This window comes from Phasianus colchicus, chromosome 16 (assembly GCF_987193195.1).
Source record: "Phasianus colchicus chromosome 16, bPhaCol1.hap1.1, whole genome shotgun sequence".
Taxonomy (NCBI): Eukaryota; Metazoa; Chordata; class Aves; order Galliformes; family Phasianidae; genus Phasianus; species Phasianus colchicus.
In genome coordinates this window covers 3915829-3928455 of record NC_143451.1, presented here as the reverse complement: position 1 = coordinate 3928455, position 12627 = coordinate 3915829, and the positions used below count along the sequence as shown (strand labels likewise).

The 12627-nt window shown below is 51.3% G+C and overlaps 1 protein-coding gene across 6 annotated transcripts in view; it reads right to left on the bottom strand.

The window, feature by feature from the left end:
* The window catches only part of CREBBP (CREB binding lysine acetyltransferase), a 78964-nt gene extending 67275 nt beyond the window's left edge, over positions 1 to 11689 (bottom strand). For 3 of the 6 annotated variants that reach the window (XM_031595261.2, XM_031595263.2, XM_031595266.2), the window contains exons 1-2: positions 11155 to 11688; positions 2080 to 2792 (exon numbers count right to left, since the gene is read on the bottom strand). In XM_031595261.2, coding sequence (XP_031451121.1) covers positions 2080 to 2792; positions 11155 to 11239 — 798 coding nt within the window. In that variant the 5' untranslated portion in view covers positions 11240 to 11688. Of the gene's footprint in view, positions 1 to 2079; positions 2793 to 11154 lie in introns of all 6 variants that reach the window. The other 3 variants (XM_031595262.2, XM_031595264.2, XM_031595265.2) reach the window with 2 other exon arrangements.
* Between the last annotated feature and the right edge of the window lie 938 nt (positions 11690 to 12627).

Below are 12627 nucleotides of genomic sequence, written 5' to 3'. Positions count from 1 at the left end.
GTCTGGCAATGGCCTGCATGAAAATGACACGGCAGCATACAAAGCTTTCCTCAGAGGCTTCCACAACATCTCAGGTCAAAATCACAAGGCAAGCACTCCATATAAACCCACAAACTGCAGTTATGGCCAGTGAAGTATTCAGATTCAGATACAGATTTGTATCTGTAAACAGCTCACAAAACCTTTTCAGCAGAAATGTCACTTTCAGAAGAACAGACAAACCTGCTGAACTTATTTACATTCCTTAAAAGCCTTCATCACAACTGGCTGACACACATCACTGTTAGAACCCTACTACGACAACAGACTCAGGGATGGGAAGAGACTGCAGTATGATGCCAAACTTAAATGCCTAAAAATAAAAAAACAAAACCAAAAAAATGGAGAACACCTCTGTTTGTGAGATGAAAATCCAGGGAGCAAGCCATTCGGAAATGCACTACACAGAAGGAGAAGCCAATGATGTAAGTAACAGGGATTCTTTCACTGCTCTTTTCCAAAGTAATTCTTGCTCAAACTAACTTACTCCTTGAACTAATGCTGAGAACACCCAGATCATCTTCCTAAGCTCGAGCATCCCACCTGCAGCTGGCTCCAGACTATGGCTCACGTCCATACATTTGTACTGGCCTATTCCTTAGCAGAAGCGGACAGGCTTACAAGAAACCATGAGACCACAGAACCTCTCCCATCAGTTTCATACCTGGTCAGATAAGACCTTAAGCAAGACCCTTTGTTCCTGTGTAATTCAACTTGAATTAGTTTGCATCAAAAATCGGTAGCTTAACTACATAACTATGTTGTGGCTAGGGAAAACCTGCTCCATAAATTTATGGGAAAAAGAGACAGGGTTTAAAAAAAAAAAAAAGGAAAAAAAAAAGAAGAAAGCAGCTCCTTTCTTTCTGTGCAGACCAATCCCTCCCCACAGCCAAATTAACTGATTTGGGGCTGGAAACGGATGCACTCATTTTTATGTGCTCTGACCTTCACTCAGATCACAAGCATCTCTGCCTTAAGCAGCAGGACCCTTCTGATGGCATCAGAATGCTCTCTGTACTTTTATGTTTGAGAACCAAATGAACCACCCAGTACTCCACAACCATGGTCATATTTCTTAAGAAAACACCATTCCCAACTGGCTTGCTTTTGTTAGGCAATGCAATTTTTTTCAGAATTCTTAGCACATCAGTGAATTAACACATGCACACTAATAACTCACAATGACGAGTGGTGTGTGGACAGATGAAAGATTAGAAATGGAATTCCCTTCTACATAACAGAACGGTTTCTCCATCAAAATCCAAGGGAGGAGCTGCACCAAAGCCACACAAGGGCTGAGGCTCACTGCTATCCAGCTGAGACGGAAGGAACAGCACTCTTCACCCCTAATCACAGCTCTGAGCTTACACCAGTGAAGTCAAGAACTAAAAAGCAACGACTCTATCAAGCAGGGACTGCAGCAGTGCCCTAAGACACAGGTAGAAGCTACCATAGGTATATATACTCCCTGCCCCAATCTGCAAAGGCCACTAAGATGCTTCTTGTCAAATACTGTCCTTGCCTTTTGTAGAGTTCAGATTAGCTTTGAAACCCACGTCAAATTTCATGTTTCCAGATTAGTGTTCCTACATGTGAAAAACATTCACTGCACAGCTACTGACAGCAGCCCTTGACAAGAGGACAAGTGCTATACCTCTCCCTCTTCAAACTTCTCTAAGATCTCACACTGCTTCAGAACCCACTGCTGTCTGGCAGATGTAACGAGATCCTGCACAGAAATAATTATTTGTCCTCTTTTTTTGCAAAATTAAGCTATTTTTTTTCTCATCCGCACTGCTAAGATAAAATCCGACGTTTAACTCTCAGGATGTGTTTTCACACAAGTGCTGTCATTTCTGATCGCATGACAAACCAGCTTCAATATTTCACATCACTGGTGTCCGAAACCAGGAACTACAGACTCAAGAAAGCACATTATTTAGTTCTGTTCCTCAAAAATGGCCTACTAATTTTTCAAAACACCCGAGTGGAAAGAATGCAAGTGCAAAACACGGAATACGTTAAATTAAATGTACATACTTTTGTAATTGCTCCTGTCTGTGCTGTGTTCAGCCCGGTGTGACCAGCCATCTGTGGAGACACTTGGGTTAAAGTCTCTGCCAGCACACTGCCTGCATTCCCCTGCATGGCAGGGGCAGAATATTGCATTCCTGCTCCCCTTCCTCTTCCAGCTGCCCCAAGAGATCCATTCATTACCTGCCCTTGTCCTTGCTGAGGCTGATTCATTAAACTGTGACCAGAATTACTGTTGAGAAGGCTCTGGTGTGTCTGACTGAAATTAGTATTCATACATATTCCAGGTCCAGTCTGTGATGTTGCAGGGCTGCTCGTCACCATCCCCACTTGTTTTTGTGCTTGAGAGTTCAGTGTTTGTGATGCAGGTGTGGTAGGTCCAGAGGTGCTGGCAACTTGCTTTGCCAGGCCTGAAGCAGAAGAGTCTCCCTGGTTTAATGGGCTCTTACCCATAGCACCCAGACTGCCGATACTCGCACTGTTCGGCTGCCCTTGCACTTGACTCCCGACTCCCTGCTGGACAGGGCTATTTGAGTTCACATTTCCAATTCCTGGGTTTAAGGAAGAGCCGCTGCCTCCCCTTAGAAGTTCAGAAAGTTGTTTGTGTTTGGAAGCTGCATCTGGAACGAGGTTCCCACTGCTATTTAAAAGGCCCAACTCGCCATTGGGGATCAGCTCATCAGGAAGATCATTTTCCAAGTCAAACAAAGATCCAAAATCTGCAAGTTAAAACAGAAACACAAGTAAGGAAAACATAACAAGTAAGTGACTAAAACATTCATCTACAGTACTCTGTGCTAGTCTGAAACAGCTGTGCATTGAGGAATATCTTCACCCAAGAGCATCAATGCTGTCGGCAAGTGAGTGAGTGTTCCCATGACAGGAAGTCCAGGGCCCTTCAGAAAGCAGACATTAATACTTACTATATAATACAGAAATAAAGGGTAAAACATAAGTCATTAAGTATTAGTTTTATTGCACAACTTAGCAAAACATTTTACCATGCTTAAGAAACTGAAGCGGCGGCATCTAACCCAAGTCCCAACTTTCTTGTGCCTAGGCTGAAAGAACAATGCAGAAGTATCAAGGGAGGTTTTCTGATTGACTTACTCTCTCCAAACAGCTATTACATCACGTTCTCTGGCCTCCTGAGTAATCCCAGGCCACTGCATTCCACCCCAAAATCCTACCACAACATTGCCACCTTCCAGCAAGGCCTCAAAGCTTAACCAAAGGGAACTAACTGCTGCTTCTTGGAAGCGTTGATCCCAGCCTCACATCAACGTGTTCTATATCAGTTTCTAAGTTCTTTCTGTTTGTTTGTATAAACTATGACATGCTACATCTCAAAGGTTCCTGACACGCTCAGCATGTTCTTCTCACAATGCCTCACTTCTCAAACCCTCAGCAGCTCAAATCACTCAAATTGCTCTCTAAGTGCCCATCCCTCATTTACCATATCCCGTATTGACAGAGGTAATCCACATATGCTCCAGATGGGCAAAATAAATCAATCAAGTCTTCATTACAGCCCTTGAAGGAGCTGCTTTGCCATGCTGCAACACCCAAAGTCATGAAAATACCCAAACAAACACCACACAATTCAGTTGTTTTTGTTTATTTAAAACACGCAGCTCAAGTTCACCAAAATGTTTTATTGCAGATTGTCAGCAGTGTCTGTGTAACAATGTTGTTTCATTATGCAACTAAAATATGAAGTTATTTGATTGCTATGAAGGTACTTACTACATATTTGTAGACATAAGAAGCATATACAACCACATTAAGAAAGGAAACACACAAGCAGACTACCCCAGCTCATCAGCTCAAACACAAAACGTCTCTGCAAAGCTTCCCAATCCGGGGACACGTGCTAAAACAACCACTAATTACTATTATCTGACAGAACTGTATAAAGACTTCACTGCACCCTTCAAAAGCCAGCCCTGAGCAATCCTCGTCCGCTGCAGCAAAACTAAACCAAAACATTCCCAGGTTAGAGTAAACAGGAGTTATTTTCTAAAGACAGGAATCCCTAGTGCTGTATAATCTTAAAGTTCAACTCAGTGCTCCACCACGAGCAATCAGTGCACGGCTCAGGCTGCAGAACTGCCCTAAGAACACATCATGTGCATTTAAGTACTGAAACAGTAAAACCTGCAGCACATTTAACCTGTATGAAGCCAGGAAGCCCTACTAATAACTTTCAGTCCACTGAAACACGACGCATGCCATCAGCACTCACATTTTCAGTTCATCCTGGAGAACAAGTTTTTAGCTGTGCTGCAAAATGACCACAGAGTGACATAAACCATCACAGTCAATGTGCACACAGGTTCAACTCCTGCCTCTCCTGAGCAGCTTGTGCCAAAGCCCAGAAGCCCTGACACGACGCTGTCCCTCCTGCTCTCTTCCAAGCAAGGAAGCAGCAAGCCAACATTTTCTGAAGCCAATTTTGTGCACTGAAGTATTCATCCTCCCTTTCTTATGGAAGTAACCCTTTGCTCGTTCAGGTCTCCTTTTCCACTTGCCTTTTACAGGAGCTCCTGGAGCACTGCATCTCTTGGTGATCGCTTCACCACCTCTCCTCCTCTTTCACATACAACCCTGTGACACTACTTACACTGCAGTTTGTGCCTCTTGCAGTGTATTTTATTGACCTTTCTTCTTACAAGCCAACACTAATGCCAAGCTCTCCCCCCACAGCTGTGTCTCCAAGCCCTGGCACCCACTCCCAGTGGCTCTGGCTCCACGGATGGAGAAACAGCACTGAGGATCTGGGCACCTCAAGGCTCACCTCACTTCTCCAGGGAACCTGTTAAACCCCACAGCAGCATTCTCACACTCTGCTGCACTAAAACTGCTCATGCTTCAGGAACAAAAAGTGGTGCGTGAGTATGCACGGCTGGGGGAGACAAGAAACAAGATGTGAAGACATTGCTATAGCTCAAAAAACAAAACAAAACAAAAAAAACAACAAACAACCCACAGTCCAAAAGGGAAGAAGGAAGTTTTTTTCCAGTCCCATTTCCAAACTGAATACTGCACTCCAGCATCCTATTTTTTTTTTTCGTTTCACTGCCTGGACGCTTCACCATGCAGCCAGAGCCAAGGCTGGAAATGTTTTTGTAGCTTATGAGAAGAGTGAAGAAAGCATTTGGGAATACCGCCTCTTAAAACCCGACACATTCCGCCCCTCGTCAGCTCCTGTAAGAAGTCCGTACATTCATGTCAGGCACGGAAAGTTTACTGCTCTGCCAGCAGGAAAACACAGAACAGGTAAACAGCTTTGCATGGCAGCTGTGTAAAAACTCACTGTGTTCAGATGCTCAGGCAGGAATTAAGCATTCTGCTTTTATACTGCAGTCAGAACTGCACGTGTTACATCAACATCAAGTGTATTTTACAGCAGTTATACGACAGAAAACAAAAGTCTACCTAAGCATGTCCACCAATCTACGAAGACAAGAGCCTGTCTTGGCAGTTCCAGGTCTGCGTGTCTATGCACACAAAAATCTGCCCTAACAGAACACGAGCCATTCCTGCAGCAGCCAAATGAGCAATGACCTCCAGCGCAAAGGCAGAAGGTCTCCCCGTCACAGAACCAAACCCACATCCTTCAGGAGGGAAGGAGAAGCACCGAGCAATTCAAACTCTGCCACTTCTCCCGAAGGCCTTCTTTTCCAAACTGAGAACTCACTGCTCCCTGCGCATCCACTTTCACACAGGAGGATAACACGGTGAGACACGCTCTCTCCTGATTTCAGTTTCGCGGGCTGCAATGTTGCTTTGCTTTCCCGGACAGCACTTTCAGCAACCACTACAAAAACAAAGTAAGTTTCCTCCCAGATGTTTTCTGAAGAACTGTCACGCTCTCAGGTAGAACACAGTCATCCATATAACTACTTGCAACTGTTACCAGATTCTTTCCTACAACACACAACCAGCGAGAGCTCGCTTCCACGTCACCGCTGTCCCCTTAGCTGTCTGGAGAGGTGGCACATCCTGAAGTATTCCCTTCCCTGCTCTCTGCATGGTACGTCTAAGACGTTAAAGCAGGTGGTCAGCTACCAAATTCAGTCTCAGCTTCGTGGCATGACTGCTGCTTGCAATACAACAAGGCACCCTCCCACCACAGAACGCCTGTCCGTGCACCGGGTTGCGGCTGCAGCTGCACTGCAGGTCCCGGCGGGCAGGCTGTATTCTCACCATGCTGTTCCTTCCATGCCAGCAGAGCTGTTACACTGCCTGCTACACTGCCTACACGAGCCTGGGTTTGTTTTGTGAGGCTGCTTTCAGACCCCAGCAGACAAAGCCCCAACAGTTCAGGGCTCAGCGGCTCCGCAGGCCCCTGGCAGGTACCCTGCTCAATGGGCACACTGTTTGGGGCGGGCAGCAGCTCCCACACCCGCCCCACCTCCTTTCAACGGGCAAAGATTCTGTAATTTATTGTTTCACAATAGACAATTAGCACATTTGAAGTTCTAAGAGCAATTAAAAATACCCTTATTGGGGAAAAAAAAAAAATAAGATTTCCAGTAAGGAAGTTTTACATTAACGCCTTCACCTGACAACCAGCAAACAGACACCAACCTGATGTGCTCAACCTGGTGTTCAGCCACCAGGCTGGGACAGACAGCAGTGCAGTACGTGGGGCAGGTAAAGAAGCCCAAAAGGCTGGAGGGATGAAAGGGGAGGAATTTATGGCCAAATACGTCTCCACAACTGAATGCCACATAGGGCACAGACAAGAAGCAATGCAGTGGTAAGTTCCTAAAACCGGTTAAATTGGATCTGTTTGGTACACCCCAATAACCAAAAGGGACACTACCAGCTTAGAACCCAGCTCATCTTAAGAACAAGGTAAAGTAGTTTCAAGCTCCCAGAAAAATCTCTCCATGTGTTTTTGTAAGACCTCAGCAACTAAGTGACTCTTCGAACCTGAAGCTCATTACACTAAGCAAACAAATCAGGAAGTTAATGAGAAAGAATCCGTCCTCTGCTAGCCCCTATGCCTCCTCCACCAGCACTCAGCTTTAGAACTGCTCCTGACAGCAGGCTGCCAGGCTTCTTGGGAAAGGAAAAACGCACGTAGCTGGATCCCCTGAGCCACATTCAACTGGCAGCACCAAACAACTGCCTGACCCTGGGACGTCCAGCTGCTCTGCCCCGCTGCCTTCTCACCACCCTGAAAAAGAGAACGGTATAAGCTGAAACACGTTGACAACTGAGTTTAATTCCTTGCCTCTTCCCACCTGCACGCTGTGTATCATCGAGTCGTAAACCCAAGTCTGTCTTTCTATTGTATTTATTCAAATCGTCTTCATCTCTTCGTGCTCACAATGAAGATACAATGTGCTAAAGGTCCCCAAAAACACGACACTAGCTTCTGTCAGATCTGCTTCTACACGGGGGAAAAAAAGTCATCAATTGCTGGAATGTTCCACTGTTAACACGAAGTAATACGTAAGGGCACGTTACATGTCCCTGGTACCAAAATGAACATACAGAAGAAAATACAAAAAAACACATTCAGATAAGTGAGCGTCTTATCTCTTCCCGCATGCCAGAGGGGAAAAAGAGCACACAGAAAAGAAAAACGAAACCACAAAAAATGCGTGGCAGAAGAAACACAACGTGCTCTGTTCTGGAAGCGTTGGACGGCAAATGATGGATCCGCTCTGCTTTCCTCCGGTCCTGCACAGCCCCTCTGTAACCATCCTTCCTCTTCATTGCTTCCCAAGGTGTCTCCACTGTTTGGACAGTGCCGCTATGCCTGCTCTCGCGAGCAGCTTCCAATCCTACCCAGCAGCACCAACAGCAGCACGCGAGCCGTCACAGCACACGCAGCTCGCAGGCTGCGCAGCACAGCACGGCTTGTCGGCCCGCCTTGCTGCAGGAGCAGAGCTGCAGGCAGGAGTTAGCTTTGCTTTCAGAAGATCACCCTGGCGAAGATTAAATATTTTAGTGTTCCTAAAGCACGTTACTGGAGTTGAGGCCTCGCTTTTTCATCCTACCACAAACACATGCATCTTTCCCGGCATCCTGATTTAACAGCTGACAAAACGCTGAAGTTCGAGGTGACCATTTCAAGCGAAATCACGTGAGAAGCCAGTAATAAACAGCAGGCACTCGCTTAAGGCAGCACGAAACGCACCAATGCCAGCACGGGAATGCCCTCAGCCATCCCACACCATGACGGATCCACACTGTGCCACCCTCACCACACATCTGGAGAAGACCCAGCAATAGCTCCCCACCATCTGCATTATCTCGACAGCCTGGCGGTGACTGTGACACTCTGACACTCCCTGCCTACCGGCTTCTTATCAAAGACACGGGTCGACACGAGGTGCTGCACATTTTTAATGGCTCAGTCCTCCATCCTCCTCAGTGTGAGCGATGGCACCGGCAGGGAGAGCTCCGGCCTTCCATCAGCCCATGGAAGGGCTCACCTCTGTGCAGGGCTGTCACACAGCAGGCTTTCCACTGCCAGGAACAGAACAGCAAGGATTAACGTGCACTTACAAGCGTGTTACAAACCAAAAACAATTAAACAGTATGCAAAATTACAGTAAAAAAACAAGTTTTGTGTCTCCCTGTGCCTGCTGCAAATCACGAAGCGATGGACGTTTCCTTTCTCGTTCCTTTAAAGCCCTTTTTCCCCCTCTCGACTTCTGGGATCAAACGATAAGTGAGGGCAGTCTGTCAGCAGTTGCAATTAGGCTGTGCAAAAGCACACGTCGCAGAACGCACCGGGTGCACAGAAGGAACCAACAGCACGCAGGCACTTGAAACTTTTTTCTTTTTAGAATACATCTGACTCTTAAGAAAGCTTCCAACTACAACTGAGTGAATACAAAACCGGCATCTGCTCAGATCTGCCTTACTGCGAAGCACTGATTTCAGCGAGCAGAGGCTGTTCTGAATCACTCTCATTAACGCCTTCCTTAAGGAGTCCGTGAAACTTAGGAAATGACCTCGCAGCCACCACAAGGCAGATTTACACGTCACATTGCCAGCTTTCTTTGCCCCATTAGATAAAACTACAGCGGAGATGACACAGAAGTCGTGTCACCCGCACAGCAACACCCACCACAGCACTCATCGCACACGGACAGGGCGAGAGCAGCCCGTGCTCTCCAGGTGCAGCACAGGCAGGCAGGGCTGCAGCCTGCAGTGGTGTGGCACTGGGAGGCCTGCCCCACTGACAGCAGCTCCTGCTGACAGCACGGCCATTCCCACAGCTGGGAATTACCCTCAGAGAAGCAATGATGTTTGTATGTGGATACGAACGTTATCGCAAATCAAAGGGACCGGACCTATCCAGATAATGGGAAAGTCTCTTCTCAGTGAGGATTTTGAAGAGCGTGTGTGTCTGGGTTAAAGATTTAGATTCTGAGCTCCCAGTGGCTGAATTAGCACTGATAATGTAGTTTCAGATTCCTTTTGATTCACACTCTGGCTCTACGCAACAGTATTTGTTTGAGACATCTCTATTAAGGACAGCATTCCAAATAAAAGAATTAGGTTCTCTCTGCATCTCAGACATCTGAGAAGACAGATGGAAAACATAACATATGTTAAGAGGAAGATTTACAAAGCAAAAATTCTTGAAAGTGTAAACCAAATTAGGATGGAAGTGTCAGATTTCTAAGTCGTCCCACATGTTTTTTCATTGTATAAGGACAAACTGCAGAATTTTTCCAATCCCAAATTCTCAGTTCCCTCCGATTCCTCATTAAACAGCACTGCGATAACACGGCTATTCTGTTATTCTGCTAGCAGGTAACGACAGAGAGCAAAGCCTCCACTAAAGATGGACACCAACAAGAGGTGAAGTTTTTAACGTGAAGTTACAGACACGAAATCTGAACACAGCACACTGCCACAGCAATAATTAGCAGCTCTGGACTGGGCTCGTAACTTCCAGGAGCACTCGGACAGAACAGAAAGTGAATAACCTGCATCACACAACTGGGAATTATCTCACAGGAGATCTGCACGGTCCAGCAGGGCTGACCCCTGAGCGCTGCCTTATTTATTGCTGTCTGCCCAGCATCTCCAGCAGCTCTACTGCCACTGGCCAACGCAGCACGTTCATTTGCGGTGTTAATTTCAAAGCATTTAAAGACAAGAAAGGAACCAACGTAATAAAATCCCAGGCATATACACAGCTATCATTCTGAGCGTGAATTAAAAGAGAAAAAGCAGAGGGGGACAAGCATAACACTACGGACCGCCACGCAAAACGAGCCCGGCGGGTTGTCTGCGCTGCTCCTTCACCTCGTGCAGATGTCGGTCGGTGTCAAACTCCTCGGAGACACGCAGGAAATCCCACCCTCCACACAGACCGACGGTACAGCGAGGTGCTGCGTGCGGGGTTTGTGTCGGGAGGAAGGAGCGGCGTGAGGCTGAGCAGAGGAAGCGATGTGCAGCGTGAGGCTGTGCCGGCGCAGATGACAACAGCTGGAGCGGAGTTACGCCGCTCGGCTGCAAAAAGCCCGACGCGTACCCGAGCCGGGGCAGCTCGCACGGGCGTCGGGATCTCACCCACCATTACACGCACCGGGCGAGTCCCGAGTAACAATACGGCCATAAACCGCCGGGCTGCACGCGTCCCGGCAGCGCGAGCACCACGAGACAAAGGGAAACCCCGTGAAATAACCACGGCCGCAAGCGCTCCTGGAAAGAAGCGGGCGACGAGAAAACGCTCCCCTACCGCCCCGAGTCCGCTCGCCGGCCGGGATCACCGTCCTCATCCCGGAAAAGGCCGCGGACCGAAGCGCTCCTCGCCGCTACGCCGCGCCGACGCCAAACTTTCGCACGCAACGCGACCGAAGGCCTGCGCCAAACTTTCCAGCTACGCAGCAACGCGCGCCTCCGTAACGCGCGGCCGGCGGCGCCCCGGCGGATCGGACACGGCCGGCACGGATCCCCGGCTCGCGTCGCCCCCCGAGCGCCGGGCCGGCCGCGTCTCGCCCCGCTCTCAGGCCTCGTCCGGCCCGGCCCCGCCGCCCGGCGCTCCCCGGCCCCGCCCGCCCCCCCCCCCCCCCCGCCGCCCTCGCCCCGCGGCCTCACCTGTGCTATCGCTGGCGGAGAAGCCCGGCGAGTTGAGCTTGGCTCGCTTGGGGTTGGGCGGCCCGTCCAGTAAGTTCTCCGCCATGCTTTAACCGCTCGCGGCCCGTCCGAGGCGCTCGGGCGCTCCCGGAGCTCGGCGAGAAGGGAGGAGGAGGAAACCGAACAACAGCGCCGCTCAGTGCCCGGCCGGCGGCGGCCCCCTCCGCTCCCCCATGGCCGGGGCCGCCGCCGCAGCAGGCCGCAGGGAGGAGGGCTCGGGGCGGGCTGGGGGGAAGAGCCCAAGCGCCCCCTCCCTGCCGGCCCGGCTCCTCCCGGCCGCTCCCCCGCCCTGCCGCCGCGGTGCCCGGATGGCGGCCCGGCGCTCACTCGGGGAGCATAGCCGGCCCCCCCCTCCGCCGCGCCGAGCCCCGTCCCCTCCCCTCCGCGCCGGGGTTGGAGGGGGGGGGGGAGAGAACGCTCGGCCTCGGCCCCGGCCCCCGCCCGCCGCCCCCACCCCGCGGGGCGAGCCGCGGCCGAGGAGGGCGGGGGTGGAGGGGGGGATCGAGAGGGGGAAGGAGGGAGGGGAAAAAAAAAAAAAAAAAATTAAAAAAAAATTAAAAAATTTCGGGGGGGGGGGAGGGGGGGGAAAAAAAAAAAAAAACGCCCCAAAACAATGAGCCCGCCGCCGCCGCTCCCGGTCCCGCTGGCGGCGCCCGTTCGGCCCCGGCCGGCGCTGCCCCGCTGCCCCGAGCCCCGCTGCCCGTTGGCGGCGCTCCGCGCGGCTGCCCCGTGTCCCTGCGGGCGGCCCCCGCTGCCCCGGCCCGGCCCGGCCCGGCCCCGCTCCGCTCGCGCCGCGCTCCGGCTCCGCGACAAGATGGCGGCTGTTGATTCCTCAATTAAAAAAAAAAGTTTTTTTTTCTCTTCTCTTTTCCAGAGACCATGGAGGCGGGGCCGGGGCGGGGACTGCGCGCTGCGTCACCGCGCACGGGGCACGCCTCCCGCCCCCGCCCCCGCCGCCGCCGGAAAGGCGCGAGCGGCGCCGGAAAGAGCCGAGCTCGTCCTCAGTTGCTCCGCCGCGTCCTCGGGCGGGCGGCCTCGGCCCTCTCGGCGCCCGTCCGTCACCTCCGCGCGCCCTCCCCGCTCACCTCACTCTGACCCCGCCGTCGCTCGGCGCCCGGCCCCTCGCGGTCCCCCTCGGCGCCGCCGTCGGCGCCCTAAGCCCGCCGTCCTCCTCCGATCCGCGGCGGCTCCCCCAGTTTCCCTCCGTGCCGTCAGCCCGGCCCTCCCCGCCCCCCCGTTCCCCCCCGGTGTTTCCCCTCAGCAGATCGCCCCCCGGCTCCTCCGCCGGCCCGCCGCACGCAGCGGCACAGCCCCGCCCGCCGCTCCCGGTGCGGGCCGTGGGGCCGTGCCAGGCGGTGCCCTGCCTCTCCCACGCGGCCTTCAGACAGCGCGGAGGCCGCAGGGCCGCGCCGCGTCCTCGTCGTCGCCGCGCTG